Consider the following 25,731-nt stretch of genomic DNA (forward strand, 5'->3'; position numbering starts at 1 on the left):
AGCAAGGTTGTACAGCACACGCTGGGTCTGCTGAGCCCACACATACACAGCAGGATGGTCACTGCAGGGGACAGGGACTGCCACACAACCCCTGCTTTAAAGGGTCATCAACCTCAGCCAGGGAGACCCAGGAATAGGGGCACCACAGCAGGAGCACAGCAAGGAAACAAGCTAATGGAACCTCTCTGGATCTGCTGGTCCGTGTGAAGGACTCCTGGATACTCCTGAGGCTGTGCGGTGCTTGCATCACCTGGGCACAGCATGGCTTCAGGGATAAAAGAGATAAACCCCCTCTATCTAAAACATCTTCTATCTGCTGCATTAGCTCTCCCACAGGTTGCCAAGATCACTTTATTTACTGTTTAAAATTTTTAATGGAAACTGAAAAATCTCCAAGATCATCACTAAAATGTGCAGTTGGGACAAACGGAAAAACTAAATTTATCACTGGAAAAACAAAGACAATACTCTTGTGGGTGATTAGAAATCAGTTGAGCACTGCAGTTACAGCCCTTCAGTGTCTTCTTTTTTTATATATAAAAATAGTTTTTCTCAGCTTTCTTCAAGCCTAATCAGTAATCATTTGTTTTGTTGGGTTTTTATTGGTCTGACAGTTTTCACGTCTCTCTCATGCACAGCCTGATTTCTTACTTTGCTAAAGGACAGCTGATAAAACTCAGTTTCAGATAAACCAAAAATTACATTTATGCCATAAATACCCTCTGTGATTATGGGAAGACACGGTCAGTCTCTTTTCATTGGCAGTGAAATCAGTGCATGAAGTATGCTTGAATATAATTGTTCTTTGTTTTCTCAGGAACATCATGCCAAATTCCCTTTTTTCAGCACTGTCCTTATCTGAACCTTTAAACCCTTTCTTTGTAAATCATGAAAATTCCCTGTATACCCTGTAAAATCCTTTGTCTCTCCTAGATCCATATCCATTACACTCAATAAAGAGAAAAGGAAATATGTTACCTCATGAGCACAAGAGTCATACCAACTGCTGTGGTGAGATTTTCCCAGTTGCTATTGATTTACAATGGAATCCTTATGCTTTTCACTTAGCTCCTAATAGTGTTCAGAAATGTCTTAGTTCATGGTCTGGGCTATCAGAAGTCATTATGCATATGCATTATGCATGAATTACATATTTCAGTGGTAAAGTCACCAAAGGTCTTGATCCTGAGGATGTACAAGAGATGTTACAGAATCACAGAATGGGCAGGGCTGGAAGGGAGGTCCTCCAGTCCAACCCCTCTGCTTAACCAGGATTCCCTAGAGCACATTATTCAGGATTGTGTCCAGACTGCTTTGAGAAGGAGACTCCACAACCTCTCTGGGCAATCTGTTCTGGTACTTGGTCAATTGCACAGTACAGAAATTCTTCCTCATACTCAGATGGAACTTCCTGGGCATCAATTTCTGCTCATTGTATCTTGTCCATTGCTTGGCAGCACTGAGCAGAGCCTGGCTCCATGCTCCTGCCACCCTCCCTTCACACACTGACAGACATTGATGAGCTCCCCTCCCAGCTGTGTCTTCTCAAGGCTGAACAGGCCCAGCTCCCTCAGCCTGTCCTCAGAAGAGAGATACTCCAATCCTTTAATCATCTTTGTTTCCTTCTTCTGGACCTGCTTCAGGAGCTGTACATGTCTCTTGTAGTGACAGGTGTAGCACCAGCTCCTGTCACAGAGCTGGTCGCCTTTCACAGTGGCTGCAGAGCACTGTGAGTAACCAGGAGCTTTAATTACCAATTAACAGCTGAACCACAGACTACACCAAAGATTCCTCCCCTCAGCTGGAGGCAAGCTGGACTGTGGGTGGGGGCCAGGACATGCAAGTCATCATCCCTCAGCATCAGGCTCTTTCTCTGTCTCAGAGGGCTTTGGAGAGCAGCAGCGAGGCTGTTTTCACTCAACATGAAATTTCCATTGCAAACACAGCAACAAGAAAAACAAAGTATTTCTTTCATTATGTTTCATATTTATCCATACTCTATCATCATCATATTATAACCATCACAGCGTCTCAGCAATGGCAGGATGGTGCATGATGGACAGACCAGGACATCTCTCCCTTGCAAGTAGCTTACAATAGTTGTAAAAGCTTTTTTTCTCTCTGTTTGTGCTTTATGAGTATTAATTAACTCCTCTGGTATCACTGCAGGGCAGGAAATCATTGCCCTCCATATGGAAATGGAGAAATGAAGAGGATTATGTGATTTGCCCAAAGGAGAATTGTTATCAGCCCTAGGACAAGAACTGATGGTTTTTCTTAGTGCCTGGCCCTGTAATGCAATTAGCAGAGCAACCTCCCTTCCCCTCGTCTTCGGCTGTGCTACTCTCCACCTGTGAATGGCACTGACTCCAGCAGTGCTCCATATTTGAAGCTGGATTTTGCTGTTAAGATTAATTTCCACTCAACAGGATGACTCCAACCAATACATTCTGGCATCTAAGAGAAACATTAAAATGTGCCTCTGAATTAAAGGGACACAAGAATCCCCTTTAACCGCAGCATGAGCCTGACGCTGAAGTTATTTTCCAGGAGCAAGCTGATGCTACAGCAGCATTTTTTGTGCCATCTAGTGGCTGCAGAAAATCAAATGCCAGGCTCTGCCCCAATGTGCCACCCAGCTCCAGTGCCACAGCAAATCCTGCTCCTGCTCTGACAGCCCCTGCCCCTCTCAGGGCTGCTTGTGCCTCTCTTCCTTTTGCTTTCACTTAGGTGGCTGGGAGCTGCTCAAATTCTGCAGAGCTGCAGTAAGAAGTGGTGTGAAAAAAGAGATAAGTAAATGGGTATTCTCAGGACTGCTCTCATCTTATCTATATGCTGTGTTTCTGTGGAATAGGAAACACTTTCTTCCCTGCTTGGAGAGTGGGAAGGAAACTGTGGGGACTGAGGAAACAACCAGTGTACACAGAATATTACTAATTTGTTTCCTGAGGAGAAGGACACAAGCAAGGTGCCTTGGAGAAGGGAGCTGGCTGCTCCACTGGGCTGGACACATCAACTCTCAGAGGGAGGACAATCAACTCTCAGAGAGGACCTCAGGCATGGGACTAAGACCTGGGATTATTTTCAGCCATCTTTTTGATTAACTTCTCAAAAAAAGGGATAGGGACTGATTTTTGCATATAGCCATGATCTTTAAAAGCATAATCAAAAGAAATAATTCTCTAGTAAGGGCAGTGAGGAAGAACTGCACCATATATGCTTAATTAAAAAGAGCCTCTCAGAGTTAAGGAAAGCCAGATAGCGCCATAAGCAATAGTGACATTTTTCCTACATTTTAGTGGAAGACACCTTTTGTAAGGGATTTAAGTTGCTTTTAATCTAACACATTCTAACTGAAAATAGTCATGAGAAGAAATAGTTCTTAATGCAGATAAGAGTTTAAGACACAAAAAGCAATAAACAAAAAGTGTTTATTTCTCACAGTTGACGTTTGTGTTACACAGAAAGTCCAATACTATCTGCTGAGATAGTTTTGGCCCAGTGAAGCTAAGCAGCTCACCAGACTTGGTCAACATTGTTTCATGCTTTGTCTGTACACACATTAACACATTTGGTAAAAATAAAACAGCTAGATGAGAAAAGCTTCCGTGTTTGGATTGGACTGCCCTTGACAATCCTTCAGCATCCCCACGGCTCTGGCTCAAGCCAATGCCAAGACCTTGGTAAATGAGCAGTCCAAAGACATTGAGTCCCTGCCATCCTCCAAAGCTCCTCACTCAGAGGCCACGCACCATGGCCAGCAGTGGGACAGGTTCCTGCTGTTCCTGCTCCCACCCCAGCACAGGAAAGCTGCAAACAGATTCTCCAGATCCAGCTGTGCCAAGCCCAGCCTGCCCCCTGTGCTCCCATACTGTCCCTGGCTAGTCAGGGCCCCCCACTCCCTGACAGACACCATGAACCAGAGCCACAGGAACTCTGTTGTTCCCACTGGACTAATTTTGACTGAAAGAGGGCGGGAGATGCATGTGGAGCACCCAGCAGAGCTGGCTGTGCCCAGGAGGCCAGCGTGGGCAGGCAGGTGTGACCCCTCCTGTCCCCAGCCCTCAGTGCCTGTCTGCACCCTGTGGAAGCTGAGGAGGATCTGGGGTGGCTGTGCCAGCAGAGCTGCGAGGGCAACAACCTCCAGCAGTGTGGCTTGTAATCTTCATCTGGCACAGCTCTCTACAAACAGAACATCTGTCCACAGCCTTAAGAGATATTTCAAAACTGATTTAATTAGACCAGCACAAGCACCCATCTGGATGCTTTTAGCTCTTTGGCTCCCATTCACCCAGCAGACAAAGGCAATGGATAAAAATCGTTTTCACCTGCCCCATTTGCAAAGTGGTCAAAAGGAAAGGATGATGCATCAGCCGTGCCAGAATCCTAGACTTGTGACAAATATATCTGGTGAATCCTGGTGAGGTGCTTTGTGAAGGTGCCACCTGAGATCTCTGCTCAAGGTGGCCACACTGCAGAGGGGCTGTGGGGAATGTGAGCCTGCAGCTGGGCAAAGCCCAGAGCTCAAAACTCATCCTGCTGGGGCCAAGGAGGTCAGGAATTACAGAAATTACATTGCACTGTGCCTTGCTCAGTCATCTACCACAGGGAAGCCTTCCCTTACCCTTCTGGCTCCCACTTTCCCCTACACAACAGTACAGGAGAGCAAAGAATGCTGGTGATTTAATGCAGTGCCAGATGGGTTAAACAGCTCATGGCAGTGGCAAATCCACAGACTAAGGGAGCCCCAGCAGACAGACAGAATGGCAATAACAAACTGAAGAGGGACAGTTGCATTGCAAACTGGCACACAGGTTTTTGCAGTGACAGACTGACTGTATCCTTAGTTTATATAACTCCTTATTCCAGCTTGGGCCAAGTAAAAATAAACTGACTGATTCTAGATTAATTAAAATGTCAACCAAGGATCTGGCATTCATCTAAGAAATTACTTGAAGATAAACAAATGCAAGTTTGAGCATAAACGTTAGAAAAATATATTGTGGAGTTTAAAAGAAGACGAAAAATGTCACCTATGAGAGCTGAAAGCACCATTGCTTTTTCAGCACTATTTCAAGGCTGAAGATAACCCAGATCTCTGTTAGATTCTTTTCTAAACTCCTAATAAAAGGCTACAGTTTATGTATCTCATGCTTACTATCCAAATCCTTTTTAAGAAAAAATAATTGGAATTTTAACTAGCTACAGATGGTAGAGATAAAATTGGTCCTTACAAAATCTGTGTTTAAAATAGGATTTTCATGGAGAGGATTGTTTATGTTTGCTAATATTATCCAGTCTGTCTATTTGTAAACAGGAGTCAAAGGTTTACAAGCTTTAGCCTGTGATAAAAGTAAATCAGAATGAGGGAAAACCATGAGCAATGAAATCCCCTGGAGCTGTGTTATCCAGCAGGATAAAGACCAGACAGGCCATAGCAAGAGGCAAGCAATGAAGGGAAGAGATGCCCTTCAAAAAATGTCTGTTGTTTTCATGGAGAGAATAGCATTGGTAACTCATCACATGGTCTTATCAGACTTCATGTGCCCTTGGCCTTTTCCTGCTATTCAGAATAGACCAGGATGGCAAACAGGCATGCACACAGCATTCCTGGGCTGTCTGCTGTGTCTGGGACATGGTGCAAGCTCATGGGCAAGAGGGATGCGGCACAAAGCCTCCATCTGGCCCCTACCCACTGGGATTTTAGCTGCCACTGCAGGTGAGGAGGCTGAGGAGCCTCAGCCAGGTCCTGCTGCTCCTGGGATGAGCCTGTCTGCTGCCACTCTTGGAACACAGACATTCCTCCAGGCAAGAGCACAAATTCCCTGTTTGCTCACCCCAGGAACACTTGCACCACCTCTTGCTACACTCACTTTTCCCTCTCAGATTCCAAAGGCAAGCTGAGCTGCTGCCCATGTGCACTCCGGGAACAGGAGCCCCAGTGTTGTGTCTGTGCCACCCTCTGCACACAGATCTTGGCAGCTCCCAGCTCTTGGTGCTTCTGGGCCTGCAGCACACAGCAACAAGGCAGAAACATGGAAGCTTTAAAAAATTGTAGAAAAAATAAAGCCCACAGCTTCAAGATCAAACTCCAAACCAGAACAACCCCTTTGGGTAATGGGATCCCATTTTTTGCCAAACCCACTGTATTTGCTAATAGTCAGGGGTGAGTCATTGCTGCCCCTCTCCACAGCCAAGAGTCTCTGGAGAGGAGGCTGCTTTGGCTGTGATTTCTTCTGTACAAGTGGTACCATCTGCACAGCAGCTCAGTTTCCAGGGCTTAGAAGAGAGAACTGGTCTTCAGAAGCCCCAGCTGAAGGGAAGGCAGAGACAGTGCATGAGGCCTGGGGCTATGCCCTACATCCTGTGGCCTCCCAAGTTCTTCCTCTGTAGCCGCTGGCCTGCTGCATCCCTGCCAAGGGCTGAAGACAGGCTCCAAACAGGGAGAAGTGACTGTGACATCTGGGCTCACCACAGCTTCAACATTCTCCACAACAAACACTCTACTTCAGCCAGATTTCTGGCAGGAAAAGCAAGTTCCATGTCTGAGATTTCCATTTAAGGACTTTTCCCAACCATCTTTTAACTCAGCCAGCTACTACAGCGTCCCACAGAGGAAAGAAGCCTTCTCATTGCCACCTTCCTGCTAACATTCCAACTTTTTGGACAGGTGCCTTTTTCTGTCCCATGTGGGCATGGAGGAACAGAAGTTCTGGAGGAGCAGAAGTTCTGGAGGAACAGAAGTGCACCAGGGTGGCCCTGGCTTCTCCTGGGCTTCCTTCACATGCTGCTGTGTCTGTCCTTTCCCCTCACCTTCAGCCTCATGTCTAGCAATTAAAGCAAAAAACACAGGGGAATCCACATCCCAATACACAGGGAAAAAAGGGGGAAAGGGTCTTTTCCCCACATGCCTGTTGGGAGCAGGGCAGATTTCGACTTTTGGGCTCCTGGTAGGAGAGCTCAGCAGTGCCAGGGGCTCAGCACAGAGAGGGGAGCTCTGCTAGCAGGCACAGGAGGAGGAGGAGGAGGAGAGGAAAAGCCACCCTGACAGGCAGTGGCAGTGTCCCCACCCTGTAACCCAGCCAGCACTGTGGCTGTGACATGCAGCCACCAGTCACACACTGTGTACAGCTGGCTGCTCATGAGGAGCAAAACCAGGGCCTGGGCAACCTGACAGTCTGAGGTTAAAACAGATAAATAAACAAACCAGGTTTTGAATAATAATGAGACACATCTGTATTAAGAAATCATGATTATTTTGTTAGAAGTGTGCCAATGAAAGCAGTATTTTATAGAGTATTTGAAAGGCTGTCCTTTGAGCTGTTTGCAGCTACCACACAGTTTATGCAGCTTTGATGAACTCAAAGGGGTTTTTTTTCTTCCTATAAGAGCCACTGATTTCACCTAGAAAAACATCATATATACGACTTTCCTTGGCTTTAAAGTCTAGCAGAATGACAATTGCTCCAGTGAGCAGAGGCCAGATGACACAATTCAGGCAGCTGCATTTTTGCAGCCTTTTTGTTAGACATGATGGGTTTATGCTGACCTAAGGACATAACATGAAAACTGGTCTTGTGTGTCATTCACAATCTTGCTTACTAATGTTAATACACCACAGGAAAACAGCTCTCACAATTTGATGGACCATATAACAGCTAGAATTTTTAATTGTAAATTTATAATACTAAACAAAGAAAAAGCTGTGGCTATCATAATCTTACTACCTTTCTGAGAAAGAGAACATACTAATGAGCAGATTAATCACTGTCTCTTAAAGCAAGAAATAGAAGGAACTGAATGAAATTATTAGTTAAAACAATTTCATGGGGCAAAAAGGTTTAAGGGAAACAAATGCATTCTGTGCATAATTAATTTAACAAATTTACCAGTTATGAGAAATGTTGTGAAAAGCCAGAGTTTAAGCTCCTTCCAAGTTTGTGGATAAAGAGTCCAACAAGGCTGACAAGAAAGCAAGGACTCAGAAGTATCTCAGTTTGGAAGGCCTCAGCTGGAGGGGAACAGGCAGATAGATAACCTTGTGCAATCCTCTCTGTGCTGCCCACATCCCTGGGACACTGCCCAGACAGAGGGCAGGGCCAGAAGGGCTCCTGATCATATTCACCAGAGTCCTTCAGAGGTGACATTCATCCCAAACCAGAGACAGAACGAAAGGACTGTTACAGCTGATTTCATCATTTCCCCAAGAGGACATGTTGGGACATCAATTAATTTTATTGAGCAGGAGCAGCAGTGGCTTATGAACTTCTGAGAGACCCTGTTTCCTGCATTAACAAAATAAGCACAATAGATAAAAAGCCATAAAAGAGCAGCTATGCCAAGAAAATTGTCTCCAAATGAAGTGTTTTGATATTCTTTCCCATGAGTTGATAAATTTATGAGACCTATATTTTTTAACTTTACAGTGTGTGTACAAACATATAGATATTTGAGCAGACATACATTCACACTTTTCCAAAGACGGAGGAAAAAGAGAAGACTCGTAGAAATCACAGCATCTCACAGGTAGAAAAGGAGAATTCTAAGAAGGAAAAACATGACTTTTGAGCATAAGAGAGTTTTCAATTGCAATTACCTGTCGAAGACAGGGTAATTTAAGCAATAAACAAAATCACAAATATCAAACTAGAGCTTTTTGCAGAGCCCATTGAAGATAACTAAAACAAAGATAAAACCAACAAAACACTTATTGCATGTCAGCTTATCAGCTAGAAACAAATCTAAGTGCATTGTAATTTAGGCCATCAAAGAATAGATCTGAATTAAAGAAAATTAATTCCATCAGTCAAAGTCAAATAGAAAAAAAAATCTTTAATAACACATTTTACATAAAATGTATCCACCATGCTCCAGGGCATTGAAGAAAAGCTAAGTGAAAACAGCAATCCTTTGGCTGTAAATGTAAGGATATGTGTGTGCATACACACATGTACACAAACACTTGTTTTTCTGTGATAAAAATATGCCCCAGCTGAGGGAAAAGTGACTGTCTGAACTGATCTGAAAGACTTTAAATTGCAATAATTTTTTTCAGTTTTACATCTTGATTCCATGCCATAAAACTTAAATAGAAAGAAAGAAAGGTCATTTTAACCAAGGCAAGAGAAAGCTTCTCCATGTTTTATGTATTTCAACTTTATTTGCAAGTCAATATGTTCTGAATCTCTGTAGGTTTCCATTAAAGTGGAAATTGCAAAACCCTTTACCCTGATAGAAATTTGAAGCTGATACGCTCTAAGCCCTACATGACTCCTCTTTTTAATATATATTTTATTTGTATTAACAATTATGTGAGGACATTTCTGGGGGACAGATCATTAGAAGTGTTTCTGGCATACTGTTTGTCTCAAACCTGCCAGAATTTCTTAAGAAATAAATTTACATCAAGGTCACTGTTTGAAATGGAAAAAGGCTCATGGCAATCTGCTGCCATGGAGCTGCAACTGCAAAACAACACTGAATTTATTGTCATCATTGTAAACTATATCTGGAGACACTTGAGGGAAACTCGAGCACAACTCCGGACATGACAATAACAGAGAATTTTATTCACTGATTATGGAATTGTGAAGAGGATTCTTTACAATCACTTCTCTTTGTAACAAATACATGTATTTTGGCATATCCCAGCCCATGCCAGCGCCTGGGGTTGTGTTTGCACTGCAGCTGCACACCCTGGCTGTGACTGTGCGGTACCTGTGTGTCCTGTGTGCTCCTTGCCCCCGTGATGCTGTGTCAGGATGTGCCAGCTGGTACCCAGGCACAGGGCACCCTCAGCCTGGGTACCATGGAGCCCTCCTGGCTGTGCACACCAATGCTGCTCTGGGGGTCTGATGGCCCCAGCTGGGCTGGGGACAGCCTGAGGTGACTCCAACACTCTGCGATTCAAGGTCAGGTGGAACTTGTTGACAGACTGAGATCAGGGGAAATTAAAGTGAAAATGAGATTTAACTGGTTGCTAAACACTCTGTGACCTTCAGACCATCTGGGAATGGCCACTTGTGTCCCATGGAGACTGTGCTGAAATCACATCCCACCACATGCAAAGTAAAGCCTGCTCCTCACCACACCAAGGCCAGACTTTCCTGCTGGAGAGTGGCATGCTGACTGACAGCTGCAGCTTTTTCGTGCTGTTCCCTGGAGGAACCCAAGGAAACAAGCACTTCCCAGACAGAATGGATTTCAAAAGAAACCAGACCAATTATTGTTGCAAGAACTTCAGTGAGAAAACACCTTCTGTCAGGAATGACCGGTTATCAGATGCTAGACCTCATCTGCACTGTAATGAAAAAACTGAAAGAATTATGCTGACTTCATCCATTTTAATCTCCCATGAGAGAATTGATTTGAAATACAAAATGGCACTTACTTAAGAAAAGCAAAATCTGAAAAGTGCTCTTGGAATTACCTGCTTTTACATCAACAGAGCAATATTACCCCTGATGGTTTTGATATTGTTGTTTTATTGGTGAAGAAATAGAGTCATGTAAGATTAAATAATTGCCATGGAATAGACATTTCTGATCGAGGAACAGAAATTAGATCTTCTGAAAGAAAACTCTGTGCTCTGTTTTCTTTCTTCCTTCCTCTCTGTGAATTTGATAAAATGCCATTAATAAAAGAGAGATTTGCATTTGATTTCAGTACCTACAGAAGCAGGCTGACAAATAATTATGTGTATCAAACTGAAGTTATTATATCACAAGAAAAACTGTCATTCTTCTAACAGAATGTGTGTCAGAAAAATTTGTGTTAAACAAAAGAAGACAAACCTCTCCTCTCCTCTCCTCTCCTCTCCTCTCCTCTCCTCTCCTCTCCTCTCCTCTCCTCTCCTCTCCTCTCCTCTCCTCTCCTCTCCTCTCCTCTCCTCTCCTCTCCTCTCCTCTCCTCTCCTCTCCTCTCCTCTCCTCTCCTCTCCTCTCCTCTCCTCTCCTCTCCTCTCCTCTCCTCTCCTCTCCTCATTAACTCTTTTCACAAAAAGATGTGTCAGGCCAGACTGTGACCAGGATAAAGAGTAGTCTATAGTAGTTAACCTACAGGTGGACAGACCCTCCAGAGTTCTATATAACAGCATGAGTGTTTCACTTTCAAGGTTAGTAAAAATTAGAAAACAAATAAATGAGATAATACTTCCATTTTCTTCATAAACTTTTTAATTGAAAATTTAAAACTTCCCGCCTGAATAATCCAAATCAGAAATACAGAGAAAAAAAAAATTGTCAGTGGTATTTCAACATGAAAGAGCTCTTAAAACAGACTTTAGGTTTTTACAATGTATTATAAGAACGATCCAAAATTTTTTTTTCAGATAAGCAGGTTTGTCCCTTCCCAGTACATGGCAATTCATGTACTAAAACTCTAAACAAACTGGACTGAGACTCTACAAATCCAAACAGTCCAACATAGAAATGGTTCTCATTAGGGGACAGATGAAAGCAAGACAAGATTCTGAAGGACACAGGTTGTCTACGTGGCTCAGTGAATGCTTCAGTGGGGAGAGGCATAAAGATCCATATGGAATTAAACAAACATTGAAATGCCTTGTGCTGAAAACTGTTAATTCCATGTGTGTAGACTGAACCCAATGCTTTCTTCCTCTTTGAATAAGTACAACCTGCAGCCTCCCAGAGCCCTGTGGGCACTGACATCCCTGAAGTCCCTGGCAGCCTCTCCTGGGGTGTGCCATGGTCCAGGACCCCATTTCAGCCCAGCTGACCCCCATCCACAAGGTGATATTCTGGTCTGGCCTCGGATGCCATGGTTCCTGCTGGGGATGGGCTCTGCCTGGTGAAATCCTGCCCTGCCCCCCTGTTCCCTGTGAGTTCCACCTCTCCCAGCCCCAGGGAACAGCCAGCCCTTGCCCAGCACAATAACCTGCACAAGATATGGAGCTGTAGAACATCAGCCTCATCAAGCACAAGTGCAGGTCCTGAATGTGCTGGGTACAGCTGGGTGCTGGAGATACCAAGGGTGGGCTTGGGTGCAGACAGCCCCCCTGGCCAGTCTGCTGGGAGCAAGGATGCATTGTCCCTCCTGCTTTGCTATGGAAACAGAAACCTTTGTTTCAGTAAGAAAATATCAAACCATACAGAATTTAAATGGAATTTTATTTCACAGCTCCAAACTGTGAGCTGTCTTTTTAATGTGCCTGCCCTTCTGTCTCACAACAAGGTCAGCCTCTATGAAAATAAAAGGTTTGATTTAATCAGGAAGAAGCATACTTTAAAAACTGTTATTACCCAAAAGCAGACATTACATAAATTTTATTCTATTTTTATATCTTCCTGGCTCCAATCTCCTGAATCTGACATTAACCATAACAATTGCACATGTGACTAAACCAGGCCAAATTCTTCTTTTTCTGTTCCAATATAAATATGGAAGTAATACTGTTGGAGTAATAGCTTTGAGGTAGGCTCCCTCCAGGAGAACAGGACTTTTCTCAGAACAGCCAGAGTCAGGAAAGTATGCTGATTTTCAAGCCAGGATTTTACTGACGAGTCAGAGCAGTAAAATGGAGACCACCAGGGTTGACATGAGAGCCTGTCAGTCCCAGAGGCTGGGGACACAAGCCAGTGTTGGTGGCATTCTGAAAGCACAGGAGGCTTCAAAGCTCTCATGCCATTTCAAAATGTCTTAGGCTTTCAGAAGTCCAAGCACCACTAATTTACAGTAAAACCTCAGCTCTAAAATACATTTATCATTTGTGCTGAGACACAGCCACTCACACCTCTGTGAGATTCAGATTCACCATCACCTCTCTCATGTCTGACTTCAGTTTCTTGAAGCTCTGTGTTTCTTGCTCTTGACCAAGCCAGCATTACACCAAGGGTCAGAAGATGAATCCCTTGCAGCTAACTCTGGGCAGTGAACACTGCAGTGCCCTGTGGATGCAGTCCTGCAAGAAAGCTGCAGCACTGATATGTCCCCATGTCGCTAACACTGCGAGGTGTGCACAGCCTGGGTCTCACACTGCTGTCCTGAGCATCTGTGCAGCCCAAGAAGGAAAAACTTCTGGTTTTCCTCATGGAAAAGCTATCAGCTTGATTTGTTGCAAGTGTACACCAAAAAGCTTAACTATGATGGGTTTTGAAAAAATTTACTCATGTCAAGCCATGGACAGATATCCTCTTCCATTTACAGCAGGACAGGGACAAGACACTGCCATGGAGCTGAACAGGGCTGCTCCCTCCCCCAGGGCACAGCCTCCACAGCTTCCCTGACAGAGCAGTTTATGGGCACCTTCCCCAGCTTGCCTCAGAAAAATCAACCAGCTCAGTGCAGTCTAAGCCTTTAAACTGCTCCTTTGGTCTCTGCCTAGTTCAGTGTAGAATGCAGTCCCTGGCTGGATGCCTGCTTTTCCACACAGTTCCCAGAAAGGCACAGTGCCAGGGTGATATCATTGGATGAACTTCCAGAAGAAAACAATGTTCTGGGGGAAGAGTGTCCTTTTGAGGGTCTGGAGGCTTTCTTCTCTACACATTTTTCCTCTCACATGGTGAATGAACACTGTTCTTTGGTGCCATGTGCTGTACCAAGGGAGCAACTGGGTGAAGGAGAATCCATCAGAGGTGTCCATGATCTAATAAATAACATTTACCTTGAGGGCATGAGAATTTAGCCATGCCCAGAGACCACAGCATATTCAGCTATATATCCAGTGAAGCTCCCAAAGCAGCTCTTGCTTTGCTGGCTGTCCCCCACCAGTCACTGCTGTGCGAAGTGATTGCTGTCACAAGGGGAGCTCTCTATGGGCTTCTGCTCACAAAGCCCAGGTGGGAACACAAGCAAGCACAAGGTATGAGGCAGGGGAAGTCTGTCCCCATGACTTGTGGCAAGAATCTGTTACTTTTCTTCTTATTTGTCCCCATGTACCTTGCAGTTTGACATTTTTGCACCCTGTTTTTCCTCTTTCCAAACCATCCAAAATGGTTTACCCAGCCTGTTTTTTATTTCTTTTCATTACAAGGTTGGCAAGGCAGAATGATCTAAGACAGGAGATAGAAATTTTCCTGGTAAGGGCTGGAGAGGAGCCAAGAGGAGGAAGCCTGCTTGAATTGAAATACTTTTCACAGGAGATGGGCACACTGCTCTAGGCATCTATCCACATCTTTATATGCCTGTGTGCTTCCATATGCTGTATTCCAGTCCAGATTCATAACCAACCCTTCAATTTCTAGGTCATCCCTGAAGACAGCTTCTAATTTATGGCTCCTATCTCTTTTTCCTGTGTGACCGCTGCATTTTCCTATTTTATTTTAAGGAAATAGAGAACACATTTCAAATAATCCTGTACCTGAGGTGTAGGTACACTCATATTCTGAGTCTCCCAGTGTTAAATCCTGGACATTTTTCTCTACACTGCAAGCAAACATGCATTGTCTCCATGTCACTTGCCAACTGTAAGCAACTGGCCTCACTTCTTGGCATTCTGTCAAAACAAATTCTGTCAGGTTGTATTTATTTGTGTGTTCTGGTACAGCTGGCAGTGAAACTGCTTTGCCTGCCAGCATACTTGTTAAAATTCCCACCAGCTGAGTCAAGCTATCTCACCAGTACAAACCTTGACCAGGGTCTCAGGCATTTTTCAGAAAAACAACCTTCCAAATAATGGCAGTACCTGGAGAGACTATGTCTTAAGACAGATACTGAGAAATAAAATTGCTCCCACTCTTCTGATACTTTGAAAATCAAGCATACTAAACTTCTGGCCTTGGTTACAAGCACTTGATTTTTAATGGAGGCTTGAGACATGGTTGAAGAATCTGGCTGCATTCAACATAGTTATGAAGAGGATTGTTCAAACATGACTGACTGCAAACCTAAGTGAGTGAGACTGTTAAATGTCAGCACTGCTAATGAGGCCTTTAAGGATTTTTTTCTCAGAAATATTTATCTAATGGTCCTTCCCACTGGCTGATTGATTCCTTTGGGCACCATCAGCTGCCATTTGGTACTGGGAGTCAGAAGTTCAAACTGCTCAAATACTGTTGGATCACTTTCCCCTTCTTACACAAGGGAAACAAGACAGTGCAAAGCCCTGTGAAGATTGCTGGGCTGTGTAGGTAACCCAAGCACTGTGGTAACGGCCAGCTGTGGTCTTGATTCATTAGAGTAAGGTGTGGTGTTACGGTGAAGCTCTGGAAGTCCAGCATAGCCCCCAATAACACAAAACAAGCTGGGAGATGTATAAAGCTGTGGCCAACTGAAGGTGGGTGATCACTGTAAAATCCATGGGGAAAAAAAAAAAAAAACATCATTAAGATTCACATTTTGATGGCATAAAAATCTTACAGAGCAAAAAAACTACTGAATGTGGCATGTCAAGCCATAAACACCTGTTTCTAAGGCCTTGTAGAAAGGTAAGTGGTGGTGGCAGATTGAATGGCAGGTTTGAACCCTTCAGGCATGGGGACACAGCTGATTTTTGTGGATCATGTTTTGAGAGGGAAAAGACTGGCATAGCCAGTGAGATTTCACATTAATTGCTGAAGATGTCTCTCTCTCTCTACCTCTCATCTTGACTTACTATCTCCTTATTCACTTTGTTTCTCCTACCCTACAGTTCCTAGATGGGAGAGTTGGGGAAGATCTGTGCATCTCACAGTGAGGATTCCTGGTAGCTATGTGGGGCATTTGGGGCCTTTGCATTTGGAAAGCCAAAGGACATATAGAGTATCTTGCTCTTTACCACTAATACATTGCCAGGGCTGCAGACAGAAAGGGCCCACAGGTATCACAATTTCTCATCTATGCCTTTGTGCACAAGAAGTTAAAACACATCTTCTACTGCCTAAACAGCTGTGTGTATGTATTGGAAGTGAATTCAAAGCTAGCAAGGCAAGACAAAAGTAAGAACATAGCCAGGGTAGCTTGTGACTAATAGCTACTGGCACTTGACCCAGTTTTTATTTACAACAGATTCATGGGAAATCTTCTAGGCTTGTTTCAAAACAATGCCAATTAATAAATTTTAGAATTAGCACTACATAGTTGAACAAGTGAGAAAGATTAGATCATATACCAGAAAGTCTCAAAACTGGCAATTTCTTACAATCCCTGAATTTCTAAGTTTAAAAAAATGTTAGTGACATAGTCTGAGTATAGCAGCAATGAAATGAGATTTCCTAATGTCTTGATGAAAAGCCTGTGCTGAGCCCTGGCTTCAGTGGGGATCTAACTTACAGAGTATGTTCTCGAGGGAGATCACAGAATTACAGAACAGTTTGTGTTGGAAGAGACCTTTAAAAATCATTTAGTCCAACCCCCCTGCAATCATCAGGCACATCTCCAGCTAGATACCTTTGCTTAGAGCCCTGTTCAACCTGGCCTTGAATGTTTCCAAGGATGGGGCATTGACCACCTCTCTGGACAACCTGTTCCAGTGTATTGCCATCATCAGGATAAAAAATGTCTCCCTTCTGTCTATTTTAAATCTACCCTATGTTAGTTTAAAGCCATATCCCCTTGTCCTATTGCAACAGGCCCTACTAAACAGTCTGTCTCCATCTTTCTCACAAGTACCACCTTTAAGTACTGACTCCCTCAGTGAGTGTTCATAGGAGAGGTGCTCCAGACCCTTGATTGTCTTTGTGGTCCCCTCTGAACCTGCTCCAGCATGTCCATGTCCTTCCTCGCTGAAGATCCCAGATTTGGGCACAGCATTCCAGGTGGGATCTCACAAGAGTGGAGTAGAGAGCTATAAGCACCTCCCTTGACCTGCTGGCCACTTGCTTTTGATTCTTTGGATCTGCCACCTTAACAGACTGCAACGAGGTCCAGAAAAATTTTTTTAATGTTTTTCCAGTATTAAATGAATGAGATAACTTTAAGAACTCACTTGGAAAATCTGTTTTAGAAACCATTCGGAGAAAACTTGTATAGTGAAAAGTGTCTCTGCCCACAGCAGGGAGGCTGGAACTAGATGATCTTAAAGGTCCTTTCCAACACAAACCATCCTGTAATTCTATGACTAGAACTGATCAGCATGTCCATCATCCTCCAGTGAATGCCTTGATGTGCATTCTTCCTCTACCTAGTGGATTTGAAACTTATTGAAATGCCATTTCCTAAACATGGAATAACATTATTTTAACTCCGAGTTTGTATAATTTTCATTATTATTTTTGGTGATGGCTATAATGAAGATGTCTGTTATTGTTCTGAAGAAGAATACCATGTGCTTATTCTGGCTTTCAGCTTTTGGAAAAATACATTGAACTGCTCAAATGTTGTTTTTCTCTGGAGACAAATCACTTGGCATATATCAAGGACTTTGTTTCCTACCCCAGTTTATGGACAAAAGTTTTTTATCTTTGAAAAGGACAACCAGAAGCCAAGAACAAAGTGTTATTTATGATTCACGTTCTGCCTCCTAGTTAACTCTCTGTGAACAAATATTTAACTACAACAATAAAACTGCAACAATAGGTGACTCCTGAGGAAGTGATCTGGGAAGTCCATTATACCCTCTAGCTTCTTAAAACCCTGTGAACTGAAATCTCTGATTTTGGCCTCCTAAGTCAACCTGAAATTTCAAAAGCCATGGTCATATGTTCTTTTTCACCTTTAACTTTTCAGTGGTGCTTTGAAGGGCACTCACTGGGAAATAGGGGGCATGGGTTCAGCATTGTCCTTCTTTCCTTGGTCTGAGGAGATTCCCTTTTGAGTCTCTTTCCAAGAGACTGCACTAACAGACAGGCATCCCTCCTTGTTATAAAATAACTACTGTTATGTACAAAGAAATGCAAGAGTCTGAATTCAAAGGGCAAGAGAATTCCTGATTCCCTGGGTTAATGCATGGTTTCCCAAATGTCATTTTTTGGCCACCACTGTTGGAAGCAGCTTTCTGTGTTCCCCCCAAGAATAAATTCAGGTCTGCAAACATCATCGCCGGAGCCATTATAATAATTTGCTCCCAAGTCCAGCTCTGTTTGCCTAACTGCATTCCCACCATTCAGTTGCACAGCCCTGTCACTCCTTAAGACCCCCAACACATAGATGAAATCTCTGTATATTGTCCTCTATGCCTTCTCCATCCTGAACTGGTTCTCCAAACACAAAGCCCCAGCCATCTAAGACATATCCCTATCTCAACAACCCCATTCCCCTCACCTTCTCCAAATGACATTTTTCCCATGGTCTATTCAGAAATACATGTCCCAGACCAATTAATTTCCTGCAGGCACATGAGAAGAACAGCAGGGGAGGTCTGGGAGCTGGAGACAGCTTCACACATCAATAAGGTACTGGCCAGCCAGTGACAGGAGCAGCTGTGTGTAGGTTTTTACTCTGATTTGTAAGATACCCTTGACACAGGCAAAACTAGAAATTGTTGAGATAGTTTTTGCCTGGCTTACATGCAACACAGTGTGGGAATACCCAGCCTACTGATTCAGACTTTCATCTGGCAAAGGGCAGGATTTTTTTCCAGTCCTTGATCCTTAGGTCATGTCTGCTTCTTATCCATCAGCTTTGTGTAAAATGCATATGCAGCTTGAAGCATGAAGTCCCTCCAAGCTGTTCCCTCCTGGCTAAGTGTTTAAAGTTTTTCCTTCTCTGCAGAGAGCTTTTTTGTCCCTGATTTAAGTCCCATGAAAATCCATGAGCTTTATTTGAGTTTGCTCAGTAGTACATCAGAGCAAACGGTTGCTGTGAGGTTCATCTTGTAGCTAACAACTGCCTTCGAGTTATCATTCACTGCTGTGCTGTAATGTTCAGCATTCATATGCTAATCCATTTGTGGAGACTGCTATGCCTGACTATATGGTAAGGCTTCATCAAATAATAGCAAAATTAATAGTTTGGTTTCTACCAATTTGATGCAAGACGTCTAAAATGAAAAGCAAAATGTTTATCACTGAAGAGAATTTTGGAGCATTGTTTATTTCTCTACAAATATACTATTTTTATATTTTTTCTGCATTATCACTGATAACCATAACATTTTCTAATTTTCCACTCTGTAAAATAAAAGATTCTTCATAAAGACTGTGTATGACTGTGCATGCATGTATATACATATATGCTGATCTTTGCTGAATAGATCTGACCATGCCATCCATATACCAGTTGAAATATCATGAACTGCAAGTAAATGTAATGGCTTGGGGTTTTAAATCGGTTAATGCCAACCAGTATCACAGAGGGGAGAATGAGAACAACAATTTCTAGATTAAAAGGTTCTGCAGAGGGATCTGGACAGGCTGGACCAGGGGGCTGAGGATGGTTGTGTGAGGTTCAACAAGGTCCAGTGCCAGGTCCTGCAGCCCCAGGCAGTGCCACAGGCTGGGGCAGAGTGGAAAGGTGTCCAGTGGAAAAGGACCTGGGGATGCTATTTGACAGTGACTGAACACGAGCCAGCTGTGCCCTGGTGGCCAAGAAGGCCAAAGGCACCTGGCTCGTAGCAGCAACAGTGTGGCCAACAGGACCACGGCAGGGATTGTCCCCCTGTACTGGGCACTGGTGAGGACACACCTCAAATCCTGAGTTCAGCTTTGGAACCCCACTTCAAGAAAGACACTGAGGTGCTGGAGCATGCCCAGAGAAGGGCAGCAGAGCTGATGAAGGGCCTGGAGCACAGGTCCTGTGAGCAGCAGCTGAGGGAGCTGGGAGTGTTTAGCCTGGAGGTTTGGGGGAGACCTCATCCTGTTCCACAGCTCCCTGAAAGGAGGTGGCAGCCAGGTGGGGGTCAGTCTCTTCTCCCAGGGAACAAGTGACAGGGTGAAAGGAAATAATGTCAAACTGTGGCACTGGAGGGTTAGATTGGGTAGCAGGAAATCTGTCTTCACAGAAGGGGTTGAGTAGCATTGGAACAGGCTGCCTAGGAAAGCAGCAGAGTCACCATCTCTGGAAGCGTTCAAGAAACGTGTGGATTTTACATTGTTTAGTGATGAACATGGTGATGATGTTGGGTGGATGGCTGGACTTGATAATCTTATCTTAAAGGTCTTTTCCAACCTTAATGGTTCTGTGAGTCTATGACTCACTGTAAAAAAAAGATAGACTGCATTTTACAGATATTTTTTCTCAATCTCCCATTCCATTTTTTTCTCCCTACAGAAACCTGTGGATTCCAATTTCCTTGAATGCTGTAAATTACTCTGACAGAATGGACAGCTCCAACAAAAAAACGCACACAAATTTTCTGAGAAGACAGCAAAGGAACTAGAAAAAACAGCTTGACTTGTAGGTTCTCACCTGACCCATGATTGACTCTCTGCTAATGCAACACTAAATTTAAGACACCTTTGTATATCAGGTACTGCAATTACTCAACATGTCAATGTTTCTACAGTTACTTTTCTTTAGTATCCCAGTATACAGTGGGACAGAGAAATTTCTACCCAATCGTTTATGAAAACACCCAAATACCATATATAAAATTTAATCACTTTTCTTGCAAGATATTGTGACACAGTTCATTGTATATGACAGCCTAAGCCAGGCTTAAAAAACTCAACCTGTTAGCAGCCCATTCACACCCCACCATCCCCTGCAGGGCAGGGCAGGGCAGCTGCCTGGTTCCACCTGAGGATTAGGGTGAAGTGTTTATTTGTGCTGTTTCCAAGGGGCACTGGAGCTGTAGCTCTCTAATTGCCTCCCATCATTTCTGCAGTTTCAGCAAGTTTCTGCTGCAGTTGTTTAAGCCGGAGATTCATTTGCCACCATAAGGGCAAATTTCAAAATGAAATGAAGGTGTAAGCTTTATCCTGACTACAGGCACATGCGTCTAGCACAGACTAACTCCCTCCAGCAAGAGGGCTTTTAGCTGTAAAGCTTGTATAGGGACCAAAGACAAAATAAACTATGCAAAGGTCTTTGCATTGAAAAAATCCAGATTATTTTTTCATGTGTCAACATTTGGCCCCAGAAAGCTGAGATTCACCAGTTACACTATGCCAGTCTACAGTTACTTATTTGAAAGTCATACAGCAACTTGTACAGTGCCCAGAAAAAGCTCCAACCTGACAGACTTTCCTCCTTGCCTCCTACATGGATTTTGGTAAGGCATAAATTCCAGGTTGAGGTCTGCACCTCTGCTTGTGCATAATGCATCACAGTGTCACACTTATTTGCATACTCAGAGCCATTTCCATGTGCCTAAAGTGTTCTGACAAATTTTTTTTTCCCAGATCTGAGGATGTTTGTGCTGCTGTACATTACAAGTTTTGCCATCTATACAAGTGAACAACCTCTTCAAAGCCAGAGCAAAGGAGAAAATTACTACACCAGATATATCTGCAGCATTCCAGGTTTGCCAGGCCCTGCTGGCCCCCCTGGAGCCAGCGGATCCCCGGGGCCACATGGACGCATTGGTCTTCCAGGAAGAGATGGTAGAGATGGCAGGAAGGGAGAAAAAGGTGAAAAAGGGAGTGCAGGTATTGAATATTTATGTAAACTAACACAGTAGTAACAAGAAAGCAAGACCTGTCATCATCACTGTTATACACCTATATCTTTATCTATATCTATATCTATATCTATATCTATATCTATATCTATCGGTGTGTATATATATATTTATATATGATGAGTGTGTGTATGTGCCTGTGTGGGTTTAAGTGTGTCCATATATAATTACAGTGAGAGTATGCACATATATCAGTGTAAAGAAATGTAAGTACACAACCTTTCTTCACACAGATGCTAAGAAAAAGATTGGAAAGAATGAAGTATGCGTGGTCTCAAATAAATAGTCCCACCTGTGCCATTGACCAGGCTTAAAAGATTAGCAGGTGCTTAGGTATGCACTAAAAATGCTCTATTTTTAGGAAATGTGTAGTGCACAAGTATGACTACACAGGTAGTCATGCTGCTGTCCCTGCCACCAGTAGTGCCTGGTAGTTCAGGCAGCAATAGATTGATTACCTATAACATTCTTTAATGTGTAATCAAGACACATGAAGATAAGTAGGAATTAGTGGCATTCCTTTTGCAAACTTTCTAAAACATTTTGAAAGTATTTCTAGACTATTTTGAAATTCTGACCATGTTTTTCTTGTTTGTTCAGGCACACACAGTAGCCCACACAATCATTTACTGAGGTGATATGTGCAACGATTAACTAACTTAAAATGTTTTTGAAGGTTTAAGAGGAAAGACTGGGCCATTAGGACCAGCTGGAGAGAAGGGAGACCAAGGTGAGTCTGGTAAGAAAGGACCTGGAGGATTGACTGGTGCCAAAGGTGACGTAGGTCCAGCTGGACCACCTGGACCTAAGGGAGATAAAGGAGACCGAGGAGAGCCAGGAGCACCAGGGGTCTGCAAGTGTGGAAAGATCGTGCTGAAATCTGCCTTTTCTGTGGGCATCACCACGAGCTACCCAGAGGAAAGACTACCAATTGTGTTCAATAAAGTCCTCTTCAACGAGGGGGAGCATTACAACCCATCCACAGGGAAGTTCATTTGTGCCATCCCGGGGATTTATTATTTTTCTTATGACATCACCTTAGCAAACAAGCACCTCGCCATTGGGCTGGTTCACAATGGCAAGTACCGCATCAAGACTTTCGACGCCAACACCGGCAACCACGACGTCGCTTCTGGATCCACAGTGATCTACCTTCAGCCAGAGGATGAAGTATGGCTTGAAATCTTCTACACTGACCAAAATGGTCTCTTTTCTGATCCAACGTGGGCAGACAGCTTGTTTTCTGGATTTCTCCTATATGTTGATACGGATTACCTTGATGCTTTATCAGATGAAGATGAGCTCTGAAGCAGATGGCAAATGACATTCAAACTGGAGGCGCCAGCAAAGGATTTTATTCATCTGTGTGGGGGGAAAACAAAGTTGAAATGGAAAAAAAAAAAACCTGGGAGTTCATTCTTGTTTTGATTGGAGCCAAACCTGATTTCATAAGGATGTTTCTAGAATCTAAGATGGATTTTTTAACAAACAGCAGGGATATCAAAATGAACTGTAATTAACATAAGACTGCATCACTCCAGGACTGACTCTTCCCTAAAATTACATTTATAATACTATTTAAACAAATTTAAGATACTGTACATTGGATTTTATATAAAATGTATTAATTTGCAATTTAGAATGGCTATTTTGTATATTACATTAAAGTAAAATTGAACAATTCACTGCAATCTTGGTCATTTTAAGACAGGAAATACACTAAAAACAGATGGGAGAGGAATAAAATAAGAATGACAGTTTCAGGATGCCACTGCACAGGTCACAAGAACAGTCCCATCTGATATTTGCATCAACAAATAGCACTCATAGGTAACCAACCTCACAGTAAGTACAGGAAGATTTGTACTAGCTGAGGACTACTCAACAGCAGTCATAAAAGTCTAGAACAAAGCTATCAAACATATGAAGAAATTGAAAGCTGAAAGATCTGGAAACTTAGAGATAGTCAGTATTCAGTGAGTATTTTCAGTGTAATTCCAAGGGTCTTTGCTATTCCTTAAATGCTATCTATTATCTTTATGAGAAATGTGGAAAAAAACTTTAAACTTTTTGCTGAAGATAATTGTGGATGCCCAAAAGTGACAGGTCAGTAATCACTAATCAGAGTAAATTATAGGAAATTAAGTGAGTCACACCATTAAAGCAGAAGTTATGTTTCAACATGGCCAAATGCAATGAAATAAATTAAGGTCACACACAGGAATGAAAACTGCATTCAGCAAATCAATGAACTTGGAAAAGGTACACGGGATCTCATGGATTATCAGCTAAATAGAAGTTATAAAAGTAGGCTGTCACTACCACCCTTTGGATGTATGATAAATGGAATTAAAAGTAGAGATGAATAGTGGTTACATAGGAAGAAATTACTTCTGTCGGTGTCTCAAAAACTTGAAAGTTGAAAAAAAGTTTATACTTCTATTCATGGTGCTTGCACAAGACATGCAACAAGGTCAATTTACTTTTCTTGTCAATGAGGTTAAGAGGTGATTTAATCACCACCTGCACCCATCTGGAGATAAAATATCTGGTAGTAGTACCTGGCACTTCCCTCTATCAGATAGGAGCACAGCAAGGTCCATTGGTGAGAAACCATATCAATCCTCACTGGAAATGAGGAATCCATTCCACCAGTGGCAGCAACAATCATTGTAAAAATACCTAGGAACATCACGAGTTCTCCAGCATTCAACATCAGTCAAGACTGGCAATCTATCATTGGTTTGTCTTACTTTCCAACAATTTACAATCTTTTATTCATCCCAGATTTACAGAGACCTGCGATTTCTAACAGTTATTCAGATCATATTAAATGTTAGTGGTCTGTGTTGCACAACTCTTGAACCCACTTTAGTTATGACCAAGGCAGACAGAAATTTCTAGGTTGTTTCTGTGTATTTGATGGATTAAGAAAGTTACAACAGATTAAGAAAGTTACAAGCAGACAAAATGACACAAAGATGCTGCTGAGGCTGCAGAACCAGCAGGAGGGTTATGTATGGAACATCAGCCTGTGCACTCTGTACCCTTGCCCTCACTTCTCCCACATCAGCATTCATGGCTGTGAGTGCAGGACTGCTGCTTTATGCAGTGAACAGGTGCAAAGCCTGACCACAAATCAAACTGGCAATGCTTGTACAACCATTATTTTATTTGACAGTGAGAGATGTCTGATAGAAGACAATAGTAGATTCTTTTTCTAACTAGACACCTAATTTATGAGTGTCACACAAGGGCTGCTTTCTGTGAAAAATATGGAAAATAACACTTGGAGATTCAGTTTATCACCCTGCTGTACAATCGTTTATACATCTGCAAATTAAGGACAATATGAGTGCAAAATGCAGTCCAATCATAATTTATAATTATGATTGATGGTGATGTCTCACAGCCATCATTGCCTATCTGAGGCACAAAGACCATCAGCATTGCCCAGTGCTGCCTGCACTGAATCCCACAGGACAAAATAAGAATCATATCCAGCCCATGACTTCCAGGAAGCATAATTCAATAGATGCAGGACTGGACCCAGAATATATTTATCATGCAGAAAAAGTAACTAAAATTAGTTTTTAATTAGATTATTATCTTATAAAATATGGAAATAGGTTTATGACATTCGAATCAGTATAAAGTTTACGTTAGGAGTAACATATTAGTTTTACTAGAGTTAGAAAATCTGATAAGCCCAGCCTTAAGGAAAGAGTATGACAGATTTTCTCCAGACTCCATAGGAATGTATTGTAGTTATAACACATCTGGAAATTTTCAGACAAAACTAATTTTTCTCAATTAAACAGAGATAATATACAGCTTCGTAGTGAAATATTGCTGGTTGCAATCCTAACTATAAGCAAAGTGCTTCCATGTAAAAATCTGTAAAAACGAATCCAATATAAAAGAGGTATTTCAACCACACCCACGCTGAAAATGACACCATGGGAATAAATAAACCAAGAGTTACTGCTTTCCTTTTCTTAGCAATTTTACATTTATGTTTGTACAATTATAGAAAAGTAACATTAATTTCCCAAAGTTTTCCCATGTGGATTCTACACTTTTTTGAACAGTTTAATATTTTGGCATGAAGAGTTAAAAATAAGTCATTCTCTTGGATTATTTCTATAGATTTTGGCAAGAAGAATACTTCTACTACACATATGGACGCCATATGTATACAAGTACCATGTGTCCCTGCCCTCATTAAGGGTCTCAAGACATTATCCTAAACTAAATCATTGCTATTGCTTGTATTATATTTGAAAATATATCAATTT

The 25,731-nt window shown here is 42.6% G+C and overlaps 1 protein-coding gene across 4 annotated transcripts in view; it reads left to right on the plus strand.

Moving 5' to 3' along the window:
- LOC131556659 (complement C1q tumor necrosis factor-related protein 7) overlaps positions 1-25,731 on the plus strand; it is a 114,631-nt gene that overhangs the window by 27,730 nt on the left and 61,170 nt on the right. For 2 of the 4 annotated variants that reach the window (XM_058803434.1, XM_058803433.1), the window contains 3 exons: positions 20,083-20,281; positions 21,156-21,401; positions 22,110-23,027. In XM_058803434.1, coding sequence (XP_058659417.1) covers positions 21,164-21,401; positions 22,110-22,741 — 870 coding nt within the window. In that variant the 5' untranslated portion in view covers positions 20,083-20,281; positions 21,156-21,163 and the 3' untranslated portion in view covers positions 22,742-23,027. Of the gene's footprint in view, positions 1-20,082; positions 20,282-20,836; positions 21,026-21,155; positions 21,402-22,109; positions 23,028-25,731 lie in introns of those variants that run through there. The other 2 variants (XM_058803432.1, XM_058803435.1) reach the window with 2 other exon arrangements.

The sequence above is a fragment of the Ammospiza caudacuta genome, chromosome 4 (assembly GCF_027887145.1).
Source record: "Ammospiza caudacuta isolate bAmmCau1 chromosome 4, bAmmCau1.pri, whole genome shotgun sequence".
In the NCBI taxonomy this organism is placed as follows: Eukaryota; Metazoa; Chordata; class Aves; order Passeriformes; family Passerellidae; genus Ammospiza; species Ammospiza caudacuta.